The sequence below is a fragment of the Taeniopygia guttata genome, chromosome 8, assembly GCF_048771995.1.
Source record: "Taeniopygia guttata chromosome 8, bTaeGut7.mat, whole genome shotgun sequence".
NCBI classification, from domain to species: domain Eukaryota; kingdom Metazoa; phylum Chordata; class Aves; order Passeriformes; family Estrildidae; genus Taeniopygia; species Taeniopygia guttata.
This window is the reverse complement of record NC_133033.1, coordinates 11,953,804-11,976,000: the sequence shown is the minus strand read 5'-3', so window position 1 is coordinate 11,976,000 and position 22,197 is coordinate 11,953,804. Positions and strand designations below refer to the sequence as shown.

General features: G+C 40.1%; 1 protein-coding gene across 5 annotated transcripts; it reads right to left on the bottom strand.

Annotated features, from left to right (window-relative positions):
• Window positions 1–2,235: 2,235 nt before the first annotated feature.
• PTGFR (prostaglandin F receptor) lies at window positions 2,236–21,130 on the bottom strand. 5 transcript variants are annotated; one of them, XM_030278974.3, is made up of 3 exons: window positions 20,993–21,130; window positions 19,082–19,929; window positions 2,236–4,445 (listed from the first exon to the last, which is right to left on the bottom strand). In XM_030278974.3, exons 2-3 carry the CDS (start codon window positions 19,868–19,870, stop codon window positions 4,140–4,142), a joined length of 1,095 nt encoding a protein of 364 aa, XP_030134834.2. In that variant the 5' UTR covers window positions 19,871–19,929; window positions 20,993–21,130; the 3' UTR covers window positions 2,236–4,139. The 5 variants fall into 5 exon arrangements, with proteins under 5 accessions (XP_030134834.2, XP_072788751.1, XP_030134836.2 ...); XM_072932650.1 differs by having other exon boundaries at window positions 19,403–19,929; XM_030278976.4 differs by lacking the exon at window positions 20,993–21,130 and adding an exon at window positions 20,460–20,895.
• Between the last annotated feature and the right edge of the window lie 1,067 nt (window positions 21,131–22,197).

Sequence of the window (22,197 nt, the reverse complement as noted above, 5' to 3'; positions counted from 1 at the left end):
ACTGAAAAAATCTGAGATCTAATGAAATAACCAGGAAAGCTTGGGAAAGCCTGAAGAAAGTATGAGTTAAAGAATCTGTGAGTTACATTCAAGGATCTCTAATGATAATCAAGTGTAGGTCCCGCTCACTAGCTTGACCTCCTCCCCACAACAGTATGAGTTCCCAAAACAACTGAGTAAAATCAACAGCAAATGTTTTGGTGTAGAGAGAGCAGTTTACCTGATAATCTGAACTGTTCTGTTTAGAACATAAGAAGGTATCCCTCCAAATTATCCAACTGGATGTATTAATGGTCACCAGAAAGCAAGTTGTGATAGTGGCTGTTCCATGCAGAGAAGCAAATATAATATTTTAACCATTGCTTGCCCAGCTCCGGTGTCCAAGACAACTTGTGAGACACACAATACCTGTCACCACTACTCACCACATTGCTGCAGCCACTGGTAAGGAGCAACACACCTATAAACAGTCATTTTTATGAGAATACAAAGTTGTTACTGAACTAATCAGCACAGCTTTAATTGGCAGTATTTTCCACCTGAGATACACACTCAATACAAGCTGATGGCCAAGGGGTATTGGAACTCATTATTGGTTTTTTTCCTTGCAGCTATTCCTCAACATAGTATTAAAATTGGTGTTATCTCAAGAATACAAAATGCATTTTAAACAGCCCCTCTTTTATCTCACTTTTGAAACTATTTACACTATTAGTATTTAAAAATTTCCTAGTAAGTATCAAAATTAACTGACATTCAGCAGGAAAACATTGTCTATTCAAAGAGTAAATACTTTCCTCAATATAATGCAGCAACCCTTAATAGAAAGTAGTTTGCTGAAATGAAAGACCATTTTTGCCATTTTTAATGGTGGCAGATTGCAGAAGTTAAAACTGAAAAGCACCTAATTATTTTTAAGGAAGTAATAAAAGTCACCATAGGCATAGTAAATTCTCTTGGCATTTGAGCATTTTCCCAAGAAAATTAAATCTCATTCCAATCTATGCTGTTATTCAGTGAAGTGCTGAGTTACCTGTAACATCCTGGAGCAGTGCATTGGCAGGTAAGGCCCATCTGGAAGGTCCCAACACCTTGTCCTAAAGGATCACCATGGCTACAGAACTGGTACATATTACTATTCCTGAAATTGTAGCTAACATCAGACTAAACTAATAGAAACACTTAATAAACAGAAATCTGATAAGAAACACACAAGGTGGACACTTTGTCTCAAGAATCACATCTAAAAGACCTTGAACTTTGCTCTCCATCTTTGTATCCAGGTAACAAACTACAGGTATTTGCATAATCCCCATGATGAGCAACTGGTTACTGACGGTCTCTTTCTTCAGCACGTTGGTTCAGCCCAGGCTGACTTCATTTCAAGATAATGTGCTTCCTTATATAGCCTGCTGTTGCTTAAAATCCCAATTAGATTAAAATATTCTCCCACCCTAAGGATTTCCCCAGTCATTAGACAGAAATGAGATTCATTTTCTTCCCACCAGAGCACTTATTGCCCCCGCCTGCTCTGGAGGCACTAATTACTGCCAGCAATAAACAGGCAGCTCATGACTGCCCGCATCGTTAGCCAACTTCTAAAGAGACCTTCAGCACATCCCTAAGCAGACTGTCCTTTGCTCCCTGCCTGGGCAATACTCAGAACCTAATGTGAAGCCATCCCGCTGTTTTTTTAATAATCTCATATTCCATAAAACATATAACTTGCTAATCATACAACACAGCACGTTGCTGGCTCTTCTGTGAGATGAAATGAAATGAAATGATAATCCCATCACTTTCAGTGGTAACAGGTCCTTGGGTGACTGTATCCTGAGCTGCCTCTGCAGGCTATCACATCACTGAGCAAGGCAAAATAGCAACAGCAAAACTCAGGTTTTTTTCAGGATTTATAGCGTATGTGAAACACAGGCAGATACTTGGATAAAAACACTTTCATCCCAAGTACCAAATTGCCTCAGTTCCACTTTTATTTGCATTTTCTAAGCATGGGTCATCAGAACATGACCTTGTCTGCCTCAGACCACCAGCTGCTCTGGCCATGTACAAACACTGGTACCTCTTACCTTAATTCTCACTGGCCTCCTCTCTGTCTTCACACACATGGGAATGGTAGTGGTTGGCTTGAATCCAGTGTGACGTTTTTTGTCATAGGGATTATTTCTAATAACTTAGGATCTTTTTGGTTACACAAAAACACCTTAACTCTCAGGATATAGTTTGGTAACTTTAATGAGGCTTTGCAATTTACATTCAGTGTGTATCAGTACACAAAATATAAGAAATCACATATACATATAAACTTTGCTTTGTTGTTTTACAAACCAACCAGAGTGAACAACACAAGCTACATTTATTCACACAACAAAATGGAGCAATTTCAAGCTTCATTCACCAATCAAACATCTCAACAATTTACGGACCAACATTATTTTGCAGCTGCTAAAACAACAATCTTCCATAGGGAACAAATAATTTATGTCAACAGATACACTGACATCACATTCTACGAAATGAAAAAGCCAAGTTGAGCACTGACTGAATGCTTCCAGATTTCAGCAGAACTCACATGAAGTGCAGAACTTATACCAGCATCGAATCTGTCCACCATTTATCAGCCCTATGACTGAGAAAAAAAATCACATACAGAAATTCTTTAGGGTAAATAAAGGCATTTCAGTACAGGGTTATTTAACCCACTTAATTTTCAACCTTTTTAAAACAAAAAGGAAATAACTTTAAAAATTAAAAAAAAAAAAAATATTTAAACCTTCTGGGTTTTTATTTTCTGACTTACAAACTATTCTCACATACAACATCAATTTGTATTTGCGAATAGTTTTGGTCCCTCAGACTGTCTTCTTAGTGAATCTATTTTTAATTACTTTGTTCAACTATACCAACACTTCACTAATGTAGTTATTTGAAGTTAAGAAGGTAAAAATAACATAGACCTATCTTAAAAAATAACATAGACCTATCTCTCTTTTTTGGCTTCTGAACAGCTTACAGTCACAAAAACCAAAGCTTCTTTTAGCAGCATTAAAGGTAAAGGGCCTTCCTTGTGAAGCTGTCCTGAAAATTTTCTGGTACCTTCAAGCTATGGACTGCTCTCAGCTCTTCAGACACAGACCCTGCAAAACTGAGCATTCAGTTTTCTTTCACAAACTAAACCCTGCTCCCTAAGCAGTTCCTGCAGAGGTGCTCCTTTGGTCACACACATTTTCACAACACACATGTGACCTTTTACAAATGAAGCCGCTGTACCACATGAGTATTTCATTACATGCACTAGGGGAATACTTCCAGAATCATCCTTCACTTTGGGAGGGAGGGGGAAACTGCTGTTTTCACAGACTAACCACTGCTTTATGCCTGTTAGTTTCAACAGAATTTACTGAAAGGACTAAAAGCTCATCAATACACCTCAAAACATAACTATAAGGAAGCTGAGCTCATTTGCTTCTCTGTTCCCAAAGAGAACCTCAGGTTTTGTCAGTGATTTGAAAGGAACACTAACACTGATGAAGAGTTTTCAGCTCTCCCAAAAATTCATGGAACAGTAAATAATTAAGAGATCAAGTCAATGAACCAAGCACAGTGGATCATCCAATAAACTGGACACAAGCAACATGTCTTTTTTATATACAGTTGGTAAATTCAATGCCTAGAAGCACAGAATACCCTTATAGAAAGAATGCTTGACTTTATTCTAGACAATGACTCTACAAAGAATTTGAGGGTATCTCTGGTAGAAAACATCTACCCCTTTAAAAAATCACCCTGGAGATCACTTCTGCACTTTTAATGCACCTGTTAAGGTGAAAGGTTTGGTGGGGAGTGTTATAAGAAGCCCTCTTCACTTTAGAATACATCCCTTGCAAAACTGGAGTGGAACGCCAAGTCATCTGTATTTTTCCCTTCCATGTACTAAAGTGAATTAAATCATTCAAGGGCATCTTTTGGAGTAGCAATATCAAACTGGTAAGCAACAATAGCAAATCACTCACAATTTAAAACAAATGTCAAACCACTGAGCCTTGGAATTCATTTTAAGGTACTGCCCATGCAGGAGAGTTGCCTCCATCATCTTTTCATAGACTGAGCTACACTACACTTTATTGTCCCATAGAGCTGAGAGGCTGGAGGTTTATCTGCTTGGAACTTCCTGGTGACTCTGATATTGCTGCAACCTTCAGAGAATTCTTGATGGAGCTGAGCTCCCACATGTGTAAGTTGATGACATGCACGCCACAACATCCACTTGTGATCTTGTACAGGTTTCTAAGAACAGCCTTCCTGAGAAGAATGTACACCCAGGGATCCAAAATCTGATTCCACGTGGCCATTCGGAGAGCAAAAAGTATCGTTTCACAGGTGTCCTTTGAGCGACCTTCGTTAATCCCAATTCTGGCCATGGTCACCTGAAAAGGGGAATATTTTAGAATTATGTATCAAAACATACACAAAGAGAACATTTAAATTACCTGAAAATCGAGTATTTTAGAATTGTACATTAAAAAACATACAAAGACAGCATGTAAATGAGTAAAATCGTTTCAACACTGTCTCTAATCTTCACACCTTCACAGCATCAATGCATCCCAAAGTGCAACGTAAATACATTCAGGCATACACGATTTATCATCCTAGAAATCCTCTAATGCTTTACAAAGGACATACATGTGCCTCTCCTGAATTACTTCTGCTGAACTTTAAGAAGAGGATGGCAACCAGCCAGGGAACACCCTCCAAAACAAGAGATTGATTTGAGCAACAAGTAAAAACTTAATCCAGAATTTGATCTAATAAAGCGTGCCAAGACTGTTCCAAAAATGGATTTTCTCAAGGAGAGAATCCACTTGTAGGTCAGCACGCTTCTGTAACAGCTATTTATTTATTCACATTTTCCTAATTAAAGGCTGCATAAAGAACACAGTACCTTGACTTCAACAAGAAGATTCACATTTTTTACACTGCAGCAGAACACAATTTATTGACACCAGAGGTGCCATGGTGACAAAAGCCACTTGTCAGTGGAGACACAGAAGGTTTCAGTCACATCTGGAAATGCTACACATGGACAGACCTCCAGAGACAACACTACCAGAGCCCATAATTCCATATGGTGGAATTCCAGACCAGCTCAGCAGGCAGCATCTGGCAGAGGATACCCAAGGGCCACAGCAGCCCAGCAAGGTGTGGCCCTGGCCCCCTGCTCTGCAGGGACACAGCCCCAGGGAAACTCAGGCCACTGGGACTCCTGCCCTGCAGATACCTCCTTTACAGGCTGGCTGCCACTGGGCCTTTGTAACCTGAGTTCCTGTGTGAGGAAAGCCTGATCTTCCAGGCCAGGAATCTGCCAGAAGATGGTAAATTATTTCTCCCTGTTATTAACGTTAAAACCACATGAAGACTTTTTTGGTAGAACGATGGAACACTGTAAGGCTTTTTGTTCCAAAGCCTTTAAAGCACTGCAGTTATTTAACTAAGAAACGGGATATTTTACAACTGATGCTGTGAGTACACTGATTTATTGGGCAGTGAGAATAGGGTCAGGCTGTCCATGTCCAGGGTTGTAGTTTCAAAAAGAAGCACTGAAAAGTAACTCAACAGAAAAACTAAAAAATAATAATGAATGAAGAGAGAAACCTAAAGCTCAATATGCCAGCAAACCGATGTTACTTCTTTTAAAATGTTTCTCTGTTTTTCCAAACCCTACCTATAGCTTGCAGGTCACCACATCTTGAGGCACAAAGTGAACACATAAAAAAGGATACTGAATGTTTGATGAAGCCTTTGATGGAGTGTTTCTGTATGGCTTCTATGGGAGCAGCAAAGGAAGCCCCCAGGAACATTGCTAAGGAAGCTGGTAGAACTGGCAGGAACACAGCTGGGAACTGGCGAGGGGAGGAGAGGAATGTCTGAGCACCAAGCCAACACAAACACAAGCCAGTTCCCTGAATCTGCTTTTCACCCACAACCACTGGGCAAATTCCTCTCTGACATCAGCAGCCCACCCAAACTTGAACAGCTCCTTTGGCTTCACATGGGATGTTTTTTCAGGACAGTCTACATTTTATTTATTAGAAGTCCAATACCACAAGGCAAACTCAGACAGAATACTCCTTACTCTGCAAACAGGACTGGGCAGCAAATGACAGCTCAACAGAGCTCACAGACCAATGTCCTTAGCCCATACATCTTGTCTGACTTAATAGAGACATACAAGTTACTAATCTGCCTCTCGATGTACTTAAAAATTCATTTATTGTTCCTCTCTCACATTCTCTGGAGTTAATAAATACCAAATCCAATGCAATTTCATGTCCAGAAAAAAAAAAAAAAAAAAAAGAAAGTAGTAGATGTTGCTAATAAGGAAAAGTAGCTACATCTAGACTTTGTAAAATTTATTTTTTCATATTATCTAGAATACTTGTGAGAAGTGTTTGCATTTAGAAGTAATTTGCATTTAGAAGTAATCACATCTAAGTTAATCTATTAATTTGCTGTTCAACATAAACAACTTCTGCTTTGATTGTGGATTTGCATGAAGTAAATCAGGACACCAAGGAAAACTAATACATCATATGGATTCTGACTTGGAGAAGCTTCATCTAAAATATTTCAGTTGCCTCTTCTGAATATCAGACATACAAAAAATAATACATCTAAATTCACACGGAGCAAGTAGAGCTTATGTCTGCAGACACACATTTAAACAACTCAGCTGTAGGTCCCTGGATTAGAAATAATAAGAAAAAATCTAATTATCTACAAATTTTGTTTTATAAGATTTTCCTAACCATATTACTAACATTATTTGAGAGTATTATGCGGAAATTAAAAAATATTTTCTTTCTTATATGTCTAAAACTAATATAAAAGCTTTTTGAAGTTCTGAGAGGACAAGATTTCTATATAGAAACAGAGTAACAGAGAGAATCTCATTGCAGCCTTGAGCATGAGCATTTTTATGCTTAAACACTTGTGGCAGAGCAGCAAGACACGCAGTCATCACTTTGAGTATAAAGTGAGAGAGCTTCTCACTCCTCCAAAGAGACTGCCCTGTTCTGGGGGTTCATCACATCTTCTGAAAAATCATGTAAGAAAATTGCAAGCAACTGTGCAAAGCGGAGACTATATTCTGGAGCCTTCTAAAATCATCTGCTGATTTCTAGAGCAAGACTTAAACTTCAGCAGAAGAGGGGTGGAATGGAATGAAGTTAATATAAATTATTAGTTCTCTCACGTGTTCATAGTCTATTTATTTAAATTTAAATTCTTAAAATATTCTTCCAAAGTCAGTTTGAAACCATAAGTTATTAAAAGGATAATACACTACCAGCTGTTTAATAAAGGATTTCATTGAAGCAAAACATGCAGACAGTCTGGATTTTCTCCATGGGTGTGAGAAATTCATGTCACTGAAATGGTTGAAGTCATCAGCTCAGAAATTGCCACCAGAACGTGGTGCAGTGCCAAGCGGACTTTTGAAAGTGGAACCACCTCCATGGGCACAAAAAGAACACTTCAATTATTCTTATTTGACTATCAGAGGTCAATAATTGGTTCAAAGTCAGGGAACCAGTTGAAACCCTTTTTTCCTTTCCCTGCAGGTCCACCAGGTTGGTATGACACAGGAATTCTGTTCCTTGTAGGCAGAAGTACCCAAGTGGGGAAGAGGCAACACTATTGCATCATATCTAATCACCTTTGATCTCCACAACTGAAGTTAGTATTCATGCAGATTCAGCAGCATGACTCAAAAAAATTAATCCCCTGGTAAATAATACACGTAACTCATGGCATTTTCTAACATATTTAGAAATGTAAGAATCCAAGTAGCACTCTGCTGATTTATACACTGTTTATATGAAGACAGCTGTACTATGTCTCCCAGTTTGCAAAAAAAAAAAAAAAAAAAAAAGGGAAAAAAAACCCTCATGATTTAACTATGACAATTCAAACTTTCTTTATAAAAGGTATTATAAAAGCATAACTGTAAAAGCAATTTTTAAAACCAAGGGTATCTGCTTGAAAGATATAAAGTTACTTTGACTTATAGTAGTCCTTGCTGGTTTAAGAAAGGACCTGAGAATTCAGTGTCCCTAAAAATATAGACAGAGAGATCAAATTTGTGTCAAGGAAGGACTTGATACAATACATTAAACTTCTACATACTTTTTGTCCAATCTTAAGCTTCATTAAAACCAAAGCTCACTTTGCAAGATCCAGAAAGTCTGATGGAAATTGTTTTTAAACATTTTGAAATTGTTGACTTCTTCAATTCTGCCCCTAGCAGACAGCAGACAGAGAATTGTCATTTCCCTTAGAGACAAAGCTCAAGGCAATAAACAAAAAAAATTACTCCAAGGCTTCACACCACCCTCCAAATGTAAACAGTACTAATTTAATTTTCCTTCCAATTGGATCTACACCAGAACAACCAACAGGCTCAAAGGCTGTGCTGCTTAGTCACATTCCTGTTAGTACCCAAGGACAGCCAGTCAAAACAAGCAGCTGACTTTAGAGCTAGTTAAGAAATAAGACAAAAATGAGACTTTGATGCATGTCACCTCACAGGCTCTAAACCTTCTAGTCAAGGTTCTATCCTTGGCTTCAGGAAACTGGATAAAACCCAGTCACCAAGAGATTGACATGGAAAGCAGAATAGACAAATATCGGAAATTCTCGTCTTCTGCAGCTCAGCCCTCAGACTCCACTTCCCTGTGGGAACCTTGCAGACCCTCCCAAGCCTCTTCCTTTGGATTTCCTTACAAGCCATTCTGAGGATTTCCATTAATGGAAGGAAGTCCATGGATTTTTCAGTATTTGCAGAACATTTATATTTTGTTACTATTGCCTATGTCGAACCCTGAGATGCAAATCTCCTTCTTCTAAACCACAGAGGTTTCAAGGCAGAACTTTACTGATTATGTCCCAATCCACTGAAATAAAACATATACATTTATTTTGAATTTCTAGAGTTTTTGGAACTTTTCATTTTATAAAAGCAGCTTCAGTCTATCAGGCAAGGGATCTTACAGGATGACATTTTGTAGTACTCTGTAAAGAGAGACCTTAAGAAAATAAATTTGCCAAATAGTGTGAGAAAGAAATAAAAATGCATATATCTTCACATTTTATGTACCATTTTATATCTCCCAAGTAGAGTTGTTAAAAAAGAAACACTGACAGCAAATTGCCTGTACCATTGCTATATTGATCTTGCAGTAAAGAAGCCAAGCATTTGTTGCAACAAAGCTGAGTATGCTTGGTTTTATTTTTTATGTGATTCTGCAAGTCAGTTTGAAAACAAGAGCTTCCAAGAACAATATGCAGTGCACCACTTCTGCCATCAAAATATTAGTACACACACTGTTCTACTTATGCCACGTAATGCTTTTTATGTTCTAGATCTGCAACATGTTTTTCCCCTAATGCCTTCCTTTCTCTTTCTAAAAGAAAAACATTAACTCTATCTTCAATTTTTATATACCAGATGATCACTTATCTTAGCAATTAAATTTTAACTGAGCATAGTGATTTTATAAAAAATGAAAATTTAAAAAGGAATTGTCAGCAACAAAATATATGAGGCAGCTTTCTACCACAGTAGAGCCCAGAGGGTACTTTTAAGGGCATATGTAGTAATTCCTTATGTACAATTTGGCAGGATCAGCTCTTGAGAAGTGGTAGCAGAATAAAGGAGTCTCCTTTTCTCTCATGTGCATTTCTGTGATAAAATAATAATGCTACTAAAAATGAAGAGTGGATCCACTGGCTCACTATTTGCCCCACTTAAAAAGGGATTGCATAAACATGTTGAAGGTATGGTAGAGCTACAGAGGTCAAAGAGGTGTGAAAAGTCCAAAAAGTATAGAGAAAACAGGAAATCACAAAATTTTTCACAAGCAAATAAAAACATTTTCTCATATTCCTTTCTCAGACACAGCTTAGTCTGTGACCAAGCAATTTCTCACTGAAGTTGACAGGGAAGGAATTATGAAGTAAGCCTCATAACCAGAGGGCAGGGGCAGGTCTGTGTGCATGAACTTAGAAACATTAGGTGAAAGTGAAGTTTTTATTTTCTGTCCACTTTTTCCTTAGACACTACCTATTTTGCATCAGTTTTGCAGGAGGATAAATTCATGTTGGGCTTGAATAAAGGATTGAAGGTCACCTCCTTGTTTCTCCTAAATAATCCAAATGTTTCTATCCTGGATTGACAATCCTCTATCTTTATTTCCTTTCCTTGCCATAAAAGTAAGAAATACTTCAGTTCAACTACCTAGCAATGTAATTACTCTCACAGCTTAATTGATAATTTATTTGAAAGGAAAGCATTGTGGGTATGGATAGAAAGGATTCTAGCACTGGAAACAGTAGATGACTCACTTCATAATGAAAAGACATAGCGTCCATACCAAAGTCAAATAAACAGCCTGTTTCCTGAGCTACATGTTTTAAAGCTACAAGAAAGCCTGTTTCCACAGCATGAGGAAGCAGCTATGATCAGAAATATCAAGACTAATGAATTAGCAATATATCTACCAAGCTGAAATATATAATTCGCAATTACCTTTTTCTTTTGTGTTGACAAATAAATTTCAAGGCCTGTTGTACAGCTCAACCACCTTTCAGGAGGAGGATGGAAGTGAAAAATCATCTGCATTTAAAGGTGATTTATTTCTCATTACTGACGCAAATGCACACCTCTGGTAAAAGGTGAATTCAACTTTATTTCCAATTCACTAATGAACTGTAAATCCTAAAACAAACTGCTACCACTTACTCCTTCCTGCTTCTCCTTCTCTCTTTCCATGCAGTGAAGCAGATGGGAATATAGCTGGTCACATCCCTCCCAGCACAAGAGTCTTCCTGCCCATGTACTCATGTCCTGAAGTCAGTCATCACGAGGTTACTCTTGAGCAGACCCACTACATCCTTTCCATCCTACCCCACTCCTGTAACTTCGGGGGTCCAGAGCTCCCGAGGGGCAGCACACAGGTCCAGGACAGCAGGAGATGGCACAGCACCTCCCAAGCAGCTCCTGCTCATCCCACTGTTTGTCTGCTGCACCTCGCCATATAGGAAAATGAATCCCAAAGAATGAGTCACGCCTGCTGAAAGTTCACTGTCAGCCCTGGTGTCACCCTTGGTGTCAGCCCTGGTGTCAGCCCTGGTGTCAGCCCTGGTGTCACCCTCCCTGCAGGGCTCTGCTCCCCGAGCACTGCTTTGGCCAAGCACAAGCACAGAAGCTGGGCTGTGCTCTGCACTGCTGGGCACTGGGCACACAGGGAACCTCCACCCAAACTGCAGCTCAGCAATTCCTCTCAGACATCAACCAATTCTACAGCACTGGAGACACGAGTAACTTGTGCCAGACAGCACCATGCTACACTTCAGATTGTGAATCAACACCATAATAATTATTAAAATATCCTCTCACAGAATATATGAATGTATATTACACCCTGATGTCTGTCATTAAAACCGGTGAGGATGAAGGACCTTCTGGAGTTTTTCCATGCGAGTGCATTACTCCCTGAGATTTTTCAGCAACAACTTTACCATTTAAAGTGTTTAGATAGTCAGGAAAGACAGCTTTCCTAAAATAACCATCCAAAAATGGTTGTGCCATGTATGACATTTTCCAAAGATGGTTATACAGTGTATGACATTTTTGAGTAAGAAATGCCTGAATAAGTGTAATATCTAGGAAACAGGAAGACTTCTCTTATCTCAAACAATGGAATGAATGTCAAACTGACTTTTAACATCAAACACAGAATCCCAAAACTTAACCAAGTGAAATAAACAAGGAAAAGTTTTGAATGGCAAATTTATTTTGGTGAAGTTTTCAAAATTTGATTTCTTGAGATGGCAACTTCAAAATTGAAAAAAAAAAAAACACATTTTCTGTGAAAGGCACTGACATCCATTTGAAACAAAATATTGTGCCTCATAGTTTAATTCTGTATATACATCTAAATTTAAAAATCAAGAAGCAATTAATGAAAGAAAACCAGAAGCACAATATTCTGAAAATGCCATGTTCTCACGTGACTGGAAACCTGCCTTCCCTACTTTTTCTCTCCAAAACAAACAATCTTATTGTATTCTGATGGCACTGCTTTAATAGAAAAGGCTTTACGCAAATTTTTCCAAACAGCACAAGTAAACATAGATAACAAAAAATCTATTTATGCTTCCCCAGAAGCTTCTGGTAAAGGGCAATATGTCACTCTCAGCCCTCCTTCCTTCCCTGGTTCCTATCATTACCACTGCCCATTCCTTCTCCAGCACTTTCCTGTGGAAGTATCTCAGCTCCCTGACTTCTGTGAGGGGGAGGTAAACACTTGAATTACAAATATAGCCACAATTACTATAGACTTTCTAAGCACTCTGTGATGAACTACACCCTGGCTCATACTTATAAACATTTTTGTTAAAATGATTCATGTTTCTCAGAAAGGATAAGGCCTGTGAGATCTCTATGTACTGTAAAAAGATGACAATAGGAAGAGACCAATTCTGAACACCAAATTAGTATTTCTAAAATTCAGTATCATTTTAGGTAGGTATAGTCTAAAATGAATGTCATTCCAGTTCTCATGTAACCTGGTGGAATTGGGCAGTTGTGCCACTTAGGAATACAAAATCAAAGAAAGTTCTCTACAACCAATACTCAGAAAGATATGAACATCTTATCCACATGTTTCATAGAAACACATCTGAACAGGTGAATTCGACTTTTAAACACATTGTATTCAACTTTGTTACTCTCTCTGCCAAAACTTGCAAATTCTTTCCAGGAGTATTTTCATGGGGACAAACAAAAGCACACTCAAATTGTCTGAGCTGCTGCATAAACCTTATTCCATGGGAAACTAAGCTGGAAAGAAACTTCTGTCTTGAGACTAACAAAAATTTCAATCAAAATGAGTGTTCTCTTTCCTCTTAACCTGCAAAATGAGTCATGTATTTCAAAATACCTTTTGGGCCATAATATTAGCAAAGACTAATATTGAAAGACTAACATCTTTCAGCAATGTAACCTTGAGTTATCAGACGCTAGGAGAAACTCAAGCAAGAACAGTAATTGAATTTGCAGAGTTAATGGATCTATTGAGAAACTCAGCGAGCAATCAAAGGACCATGATAGGAGCGAGAGCCCTTTCTCTAATGTAGCTCAAGAAGACAACCAAACTCAGGAATTCTTTTTTGGAGGAACTTAGGGAGCATTTTACTCATTCAAACTGACACTCCTGATCTCCAGAGCGAGGTCTGGAAGAGAAATCACTCCCTACAGTCAATAGTAACTATTGCTGCAGTGGTGCTGCAGATTGGAGGTAAAGAGGCATATCCAGCAGGCCTGCTGCTGGCAAAAAGCTTTTTTTCCTTTCCCCACGACACTAGTTCATTCATTAAAGCCATGGTGACAGCAGTGGGCTCCCATCATGGGCTTGCACCCAGCCTCAGAGAGGCACTGACGTGTCCAAGGAGCTCTCACGGCCATGGGAGAGCTGCCCTAGCACAGGCAGTGTCAGGTGTTCCCACAGCCCACACGAACCTTTTCTGCTGACAAAAGCCAGCACAAGCATAGTAACTATCACTGATTATCTTCTTTAAAATCTGAGCCCAGATAAGCATTGTTTTTCCCTCTGAAAGCCTTGAAACAGCACTGAAAGCTGCAAGGTTACCTGAACATATTTAAGTATATCTCTTTTTTCACTCTTCAGAAACACACCTGTGGAAATTGAAAGCCTAATTTATTCTTTTTCCAAAGAAAAGATCACTCTCCCTGCTGCCAGTGCCGTGCAGGCACAACAAGCTCGCAGTGGCTGCAGCTTTGAGTAATAAACAGTAAGGTAATAATAACACACTTCTGCAGAGCAGCCCCCCTTGAGGTCTGAGTCCTCACTGGCAGAGCATGGACCTGCATCCTGGGACATCTCCCTGCTCCTCCTCAGCTGCACTTTCTGATCCTGAGAAATCACCACTCACAAGAGCACAAGGGATAAATTTTTTAGCAACTCTTAAGCTGTAGGGATAATACAACCACCAAAGAAGGCACACACACAGCATTAATAAAGGAACAAGCTCATATATATGATGCCCATTGCACATATAAGGCAGTACAACAGAAATTAAACTGCCACCTTAATAAAGTAGACAGAAAACAAGAATGGAGGGAGAGTAATATGAGCAATCAAGAGTAACACAGGTATGAACACCTGACAAAGTGTATACAAGGCTACATATGCCAAAACACTCAAAAGAGATGTAGAGGATTGCCTTGTACATCCAACTACCTTATACTGAACACAAGGACGTGGCCCAGAAGTTACTTAGGGTAAAACCTGCAACAAACTGACCTTCAGCACACACCAACCCTGAGCCTGGCTCTGCACCAAAGCAGCTGGTGGAGCAGCCAGGGTGGGATGGGGTAAGGGCATTCCAGTGAAAGCCTCCCTGTTAGTACATCAGCTTCTCCCCAGCTCCAGAGCACATTCTCTGACAGGACCACTCAGACCAGCACCTGCAGCTTCTGAGTTGAAGTGATTCAGTAAATCACAAGCTGAACACAGCCCTAAGTGCACAAAAAGCACTCATCAAGCCTCACTGCATGAGATGGTCTGAGGATAAGAAAAAGTCAGAGTGAGTTCAGGGAGACACAATTAGCATAACAAATTGGAAAGAGAAGAGCTACATGAGAAGGGACTGATAAAAATTAATCTAAGCATTTAAAAAAAACAACCAAAGAGTTGATTTATTCATATGAAATAAACAGAGCTCTTTCCATAAAAAAACAGGAATGGCTACTTTCTGCAGTAGAGGGGAGGTAAAACTGGAATGAAATTAATCAGTTAACTGCATGGAAAAAGATCTTAACAAGAATAATTTGAATGTAAAAGTATTTTTCTCAGGCTGTGTTTCACACATGAAAAAGATTAGAAATTTCTCTGTGTCATAATTTGTTCCTGTAAATAAATTCACTCTGAAACAAATCTCTCCAGTCCATAGTTAGGCAGTTCTCTTTGCTACTCCAAAAAAACAAATTTTATAATATGTTATCCCTTGAGCCCTACAGAATACGACATAGCGATGTCAGAATTTGCTCATACAAGCACAGCTCCAAACCAAGATCTTTCATGACACGCCAGATGTCAAGTGACAGCCAAAAAACAGCTTTATATAACAATGCATTTCATCAGAGGTGCTTGTCACAAAATGCTCCTGCCCAGCTATTTGCTTTGGGAATTCAACCCCTAGGGACCAAATTCATCCAGCAAAATTGGCATACCCTTAGCAAAGGGCTAGGGCTTTCACAAGGATGCAGAAAGCTGACACTGTACAGAGAAGTTGAAATTACATCTTCAGAACATATTTACCTGGAATTACCCACCACAAAGCAAAATTATCTGGACTGTCAGAACTATGCCTCTGCAAACCATTGACTACATATATTATTATAAAACACATGAATTTCACTTTTTTTGGGGTTTTTTTGTGAATTTTCTCCTGCTCTCAACTCCTCAAAAGGCATCAGTGTTCCCCTGTAAGGGAAGAAGCAGGGAGCACCTCTCATTCTCATACTTCATTAAGGGAAGATTCTCTCACAGTGGCAGAAAACTTGAAAAAGCTGCTTATTTTTGAAAAACAAATGAAACTGAGCTTTGGGAAAGAAATCCAAAGGAAAAAAAAGAAATCAGAAGGTGGTCCCTGTCCAAGAGCCACAGGGAGAGCTCCACATCGTCATGCCATGGGCTCTGCTTTTGAAAAACACTCCATCCGTATCTTCAGGAATCTTAAAACAGAGGTGGTGACTGATTACAATACTATATATTATTATTTATAATAATAAGTGTTAGCTATTTTTACATCTACACCCATATAAAAATAGGCATCGAAATAACTTCACTATCACTGAGCAGATGCAGAAGCCAAGTTCAGTTCCACACCAGACACCATAAAGAAAAAACCAGGGTCTTGTGACTCTGATGACATCTGAAAATGATTTTATCACAGGACAGTAACAATGTCTGAATATTAACTCCACTTGGAAAAAAAATGAAATTAATTTAAAATCTAATAGTAAGTAAATCTGCAGTTGGATTACAATAGTGGACAGACTCGATTAAGGTAACCCTACACATATGTCAATGGACATACCAGACTAGATTGAAAACAGAAGGGAAATAAATAAATTAAACCCCCCCCAACACCAAATGAATCCAAACTCTTGTATCTGCAAACCACATGTGGTACGAAACACATTGCCTTCCTCCACTTTCTCTTCCAGAAGTTTATTTGGTTTCTAGTAACTTTGGTTTACTTTGAGGCAATTGACTCTCATATAACATTTTGTCCTGTATTCTCTTTGAGACAGAGAACATAAGTAGAATTCACAATTCAAAGTCTAGACTTTTCCAATTCTGACTTTTAGATTTAACTTGGAGAAAAAAAATGAAAGAAGCAAGTGATCACAGAAGAAGCATGTATTTGCACCCTTTTCCAGATAATTTTACCTATGAACACCTGCTCATATGTATGTCAAGAAATACTTATTTTGGTGTATGCTGATTATATTATAGACTGCAAACCACTCTTTTCACAAATTAAAAGCCCTGAGACCTTTCAGATGTATCTGACAAGTAGATTTGAATCAGCAATTAATCATAAAGCATATAACTTGATAAACCCTGAATCACTTCAATGTAGCACTTGAGCAGTATGTTCCTGACAAAACTTTATTCTACTGCAGGCCAAAAAATCTTGCTAAATTAACACCATGCTTGTAATTCTGTTTGTGTTCTGTTGCTATCAAAACAAGGAATGGGTAAATAAATCAGCAAATTAACTGGTATAAACTCCATGATCCTAACAGTTAAAAAAGGAAATAGGACCCTGTCCCATTGCATTTCCCACTGAAACTGTCTGGCTAAAACACTGACTGCTCACTTCCTTGAAACTTTGTTCCTAGAATCTAATCCCACACTACACCTACTTTTTTTGTGTTTTAAACTCTTCCTTTCTGACCTAAATTGTCCACATTGCAGAACTATTTTCCATAATGCCAGGCTGATTTTGGCGTAAGTTTGACTCATTTCAAAAGAGATCCAGAGGCAAAGCATCACAAGCCCAGCAGGCACAGAAATCACCAGCAGATGTGCCACCCAATGAATCAGAATTCCTTGTGAACCAGCTCTCCTCTGCAACACAGTCCCGAAAAATACCAAGTCCAAAATTAAGCAAGAAGTCGTTCACTGGCCTGCATCATAAGCTGATGCAAACACCAACTCCAAAAAGGGTTGGAAAAAAAAATCCTGCTAGAGCAGTAATTCATCTTCAACAACCACTTAGCTGAAGTTAAATATTTTTAAAAAAGTAGTGCTGTGATTTCATTAGATTGCCACAATTTCTAAAACTATAATTTTATATACATTTAATATGTATCATAATTAAAACTGAATGGCATAACAAAATCAACCACAGTAGTTGCAATTTAGTGCTACTTGATGTGTTGAATAAATGAAGTATCTCTTTTGAACTAAAAAAGTTTATAGCTCTTCTGACACCCAAGCTCTTCTGACACCAAATTAATTCCTGCTTTTAAGAACAATTACTTTAAATTAAAATAAATGTCACCAGAGGATAATAATGCTGCTTTTTCGTGGAAAGTAAAGTCATCACATTAAATCCTTTTTTTGAAAACCATTCTGTGGCTTGACCCAAACTTCAGGTGGTGTCTGAAATAACTGAAAAGAAGTTCCCTACAAAACTTGCTCTGCTGCTCTGACAACTTTCTTTATGTTCCATACACTACAGCCACAACACTGACAGAAGCCAACATGAATTTAAACTATGCTGCAGAGCAAGACTAGAAAAATTCTCTGTGATTGGAACAAAATTGAAAGACTTTTTGTGCATTTCAGTGATTGCAGACATTCATATTTAGACTTTGCCTTGAAGGCAACAATTCTGGATTAATTAAATGCTACCTGCCAGATATACCAAACTGCTGCAGCTAGGCAACTGTCAGTATCTAATTTTTAACTAACTCAGGTAACTTCAGACTCTACCATAGGCAGTGAGCAGATGAAACATAGCTGGATCTGATACAGATCCCAGACGTAAATGTCAGTATTTGTTAGTTCAATCCAAAATTGCTCATTTATATCACTGGAAAACTAAAGGACCCTGTTTCTAGGGAAGAAATTAAGATTCCCTGTTACTTGTGATTTAAACCCTCTGACCCTAGCAAAAAAACTAAATTTCTTCAGACAAGTTTGCTACACTAAAAGGAGACTAAGCTAACACCAGCTTTCTAATGCCATGGTACAACCGGAGCTGTCAGATTCTTTCCCATATCACAACCCCACCTCCTCTGACCCTGCTCACTGACAGAGCAGGCACTGCCAGCACTGACCCTCCTGGAGTCACAGCAGGGACAGTCCCACAGCAGCTCTGCTGCTCTCCTGTCCACATTACAAACCCAGCTTGCTTAGGTCTAAACTGCCAACCACTGTTTTTCAATACGACCCTAAAGCAAAGCCCCTAACACCCTGATAATGGAAGGGAGGATTTTCAGGCTCTTAACTGTTATCTGCCCTAACAAAGCTCACAAGTAGCACCAAACTGTTGAAATAACAGCAAGCAAATTGCCATAAATAAAAAAATTACTCACACTGTACAGAGTAAAAAGACTTCCCAATTCCAGATTTCATTGAATTTTTGGAATAGCTCAATATTTGTTCTGAATTATTCTAGCCGTGATTTTTCTACCACTGTCTGCTCCACAGCGCTGGAAATCAGTCCTCACAATCACTATATATTTAGCTTAGTGTATTATTGATCAGAAGTGGAGAATAACTACCAGTTTTTTATAGATGCATAGGTACATACCTTAGGGGCAATATGCTATAAAATTATTATCACTGAGTGGGTGGAGCTGTTATCACAACTTAAGTCTTTAAAACCCAGATACAAGAAAGTATAACTTTTATACAGTGATGTGCATTAAACATTGGCAAATACATTATGCTCTTACCAGGAATGGGCTCCAGCAAATGCAAGAAACACACATTATAGCCAAGAGCTGAATGATCATTTCAAAATGATGAGATCTGCCTTGTCTTTGTTGACTTTTAAATTTGACTCTTAAGAGGGTAATTCCTGTGACAGCATTGCACAGGAATGAAATAGCAAGGGCCAGGAACCCAAGGCAAGAAAAAAGTAAGAGATAAAATCTGTCTTCCCAGTCCTCAACATGTTCTGTTTTATAGAAGCACCAGGTCCTCGATGCTTGAATTTGGTAGGCTCTAAACCTAAGAATAGGCAGCAAAGCTATAAGAACAGCAAACAGACATACCATAGTCAACATCATTTTCACATGCCTAGAAGTCATTTTTGTAGAGTGAAATATTGGCTTAGTGACTCCAATGCACCGTTCAACAGCCATCACACTGCCCAGGAAGAGTGGGCACAAACCAAAGAAAACCATGCAGATGCCAAAAACACTGCACAGAATGTTGGACTGGTTAAATCGAATCCAGTCTTTATCTGATGCATACACAAACACTGCAATGGCTCCATTGATGAGGTGACCGAAGAGATCTGTGACAACCAAACCACTGGCAAGAAGCAAAAAGGAGGCTTTTGATTTCTGTCTGAATCTCTGGTATGCCTTCATGAGAATTACTATTGCAAGACTGTTGGACAAAATTCCCACCGTCATGAAGATTATTGAAAAGAAAACTGAAATCTTTTTCTCTGTGTGGCACGTTGTGTTTTTCAGGACTCCAAATCCAGCCAGTCCTGGTGATTTTGAACTGTTCATGGTTAGGAAAGGAGATGCAGCCCTCAAAGCATTTCAGCAGTCTTGCAATCGAAAGGCATCTGCAATATTAAAAACAAATATACACAACACTGTAAAAGGCATACCATAGTTCAAATGACATTTGAAAGAGAAATTCCATAATATAAGTCTGCGGTACAAATCTAATTTTCCAGTTTTCTGAGTGATATGATATGGCATCACATTTTAAGCTCATCACTCACAGGGTAAAACAATTATCTGCATGCATTACACAATACAAATATAGCCTAGGGGAAAGTTAGAGTTTCTTTATGCATAATATATACAAAATAATGTATAAAATATACCATGGTTATGTACATATAGTAAGATAAACAATACAAACAATTCAGGTGGTTAAGCTGCGCTAAACAAACATTCTTGCAACAAACTCCAAGAATGATAGCATTTAACCAGCCCAACCACAGTCAAAAGTGAAATACTGAAACTGGAGCATTTTGAGATCATACTCACACTCCATTTTTAAACAGTTTTTTTTTTCAAAACAACGTCTTAGCACCTCTAAACAATTCTACTCCCACAAATTCATGGTCCAAAGCTTTAACCTAACCAGCACTGAAGCCTTCAAGTTCCGAGTGCCCTCGCTGAAGCACAAACTTGGTTTTGAGACACACCGTAATTCAGAGACCAATTCTGCAAGTTACTTTACATTTATCTCCCATCTCTACTCCAAGGACATTCCTAATAGCAAAACCTTCATGGGCAGGGGGAAAAAAAAAAAAAATGTAGGGGAAAAAAAAGCAGGCGTCAACAGCCCATGTCTCAAACTGCCGCTGAAGCCCCTCGGTCACTGAGCTGCATCGGGAACGGGACACGCCGCACCGAGGCAGCTCCGCCGCTCGGGAGCGCTCGGCGGAGCGCGGCCGGCGACCTGCTCAGACGGAGCGGCGCGACGGAGCGGCACCGCGGGCGCACCGCAGCCGCTCCGCGGGCGCGCACCGCCGGCAGCCCCGGCGCCGGAGCAGCGGCGCTCCCGCCCCCCGCTCCTTCTCCCTTAAGCGCTGCCGCCACCGGGGGCGGGGCGAGCCCGGCTCGCCGGGCACAAGTGCCGGGGTCCCCGCCGCGCCACCGCTCCTTCCGTACCCCGCTCTCGGTGTCCGTCCCGGCCCCGCCGCCGCTCACGTTCGCTTCGCCGCGCGGGGCCGGAGAGAAGCCGGCGCGGAGCTCCGCCGGCCGCCGCCGCCGCCGAGCCCCGCTCCCGCCGGCGCCGCCCGCGCCCGCCCTCCCTCCGCCTCCCCCCCGGCCTCCCGTCCGCCCTCCCCGCCCGCCGCCCCCGGGACGCGCTCCGGCTCCGCTCCGGCTCCGTCCCGGGGCCGCGGCGCTGCCCGCCCGTGTCCCGCCGATGCCCCGGGGCGGCACACGCGCTGCCCCGGGAGGCGCGGCCCCCGCGGTCTGTGCGGGGTCTCCGGCCAGGAGAGCCGGGCTGCCGTGTCACATCGCAGCGACAGGGCCACCCCAGCCAGACAGGGCCAGTTCTTGCCCACCAGGCTGCGGCCACAGCAGCAGCAACTCATGGGGCAACCGAGACGCCGCATCTGTCCTCAGCTACGACTTCACCTCTTCTTCACTTTCCACGCGCTTCTTCCCAACTGCGCCCTTCAGCAGCACGTAGGGAGCAAGGGAAGGGTTAGCCCCAGAAATACTGTCAGGGGTGCAGCTGGGCACATCCCTAAACACATGGCCCTTCGATCTCCCGGGTCGAGCTAATAGTGCTCCTTAGACCATTTCACTGCTGGAGGAATACAATGAGAGCACATCCAGATGAGGCATTAATGATATGACCCATAAGGGTGGAAATTCAAAGGTTGTTTCCTATCATACACTCAAACCTTACAAACTGAAGCTATAGATGACTTTCAAGTTCTTTCATCGATCAATGTCCAGTACTACCAAACAGTCCTGGATGGGAAATTTTATTACAAATTCTTACTATTGAAATATAAAATTCATGTCAAATTATGAAACAAAACTGTAACATTTATCATGGGCTACAATGATGAAGACCTCAAATTTGTTTTCATTGACAGTCTTGAGTGGTACTGTTCCTGGCACCACAAGACAATTACTCAAAAATTAAAATTCTCAAATATACTAGTTTTTGCTTACCTTCATATCTTGAATAGTAAGGTACAAGTTGCCTTTCTGTAATACACCAGTGAGGAAATACAGGCTAGCTAAATCTATTACTTCAAACAGTATTTAAAGTCGCTTGCATAAACAGTTAAGAGCACCACACAATGACCTTCTTCTTCAAAATGGTTGTCAGGTTTTAGCATTTTATCATACAA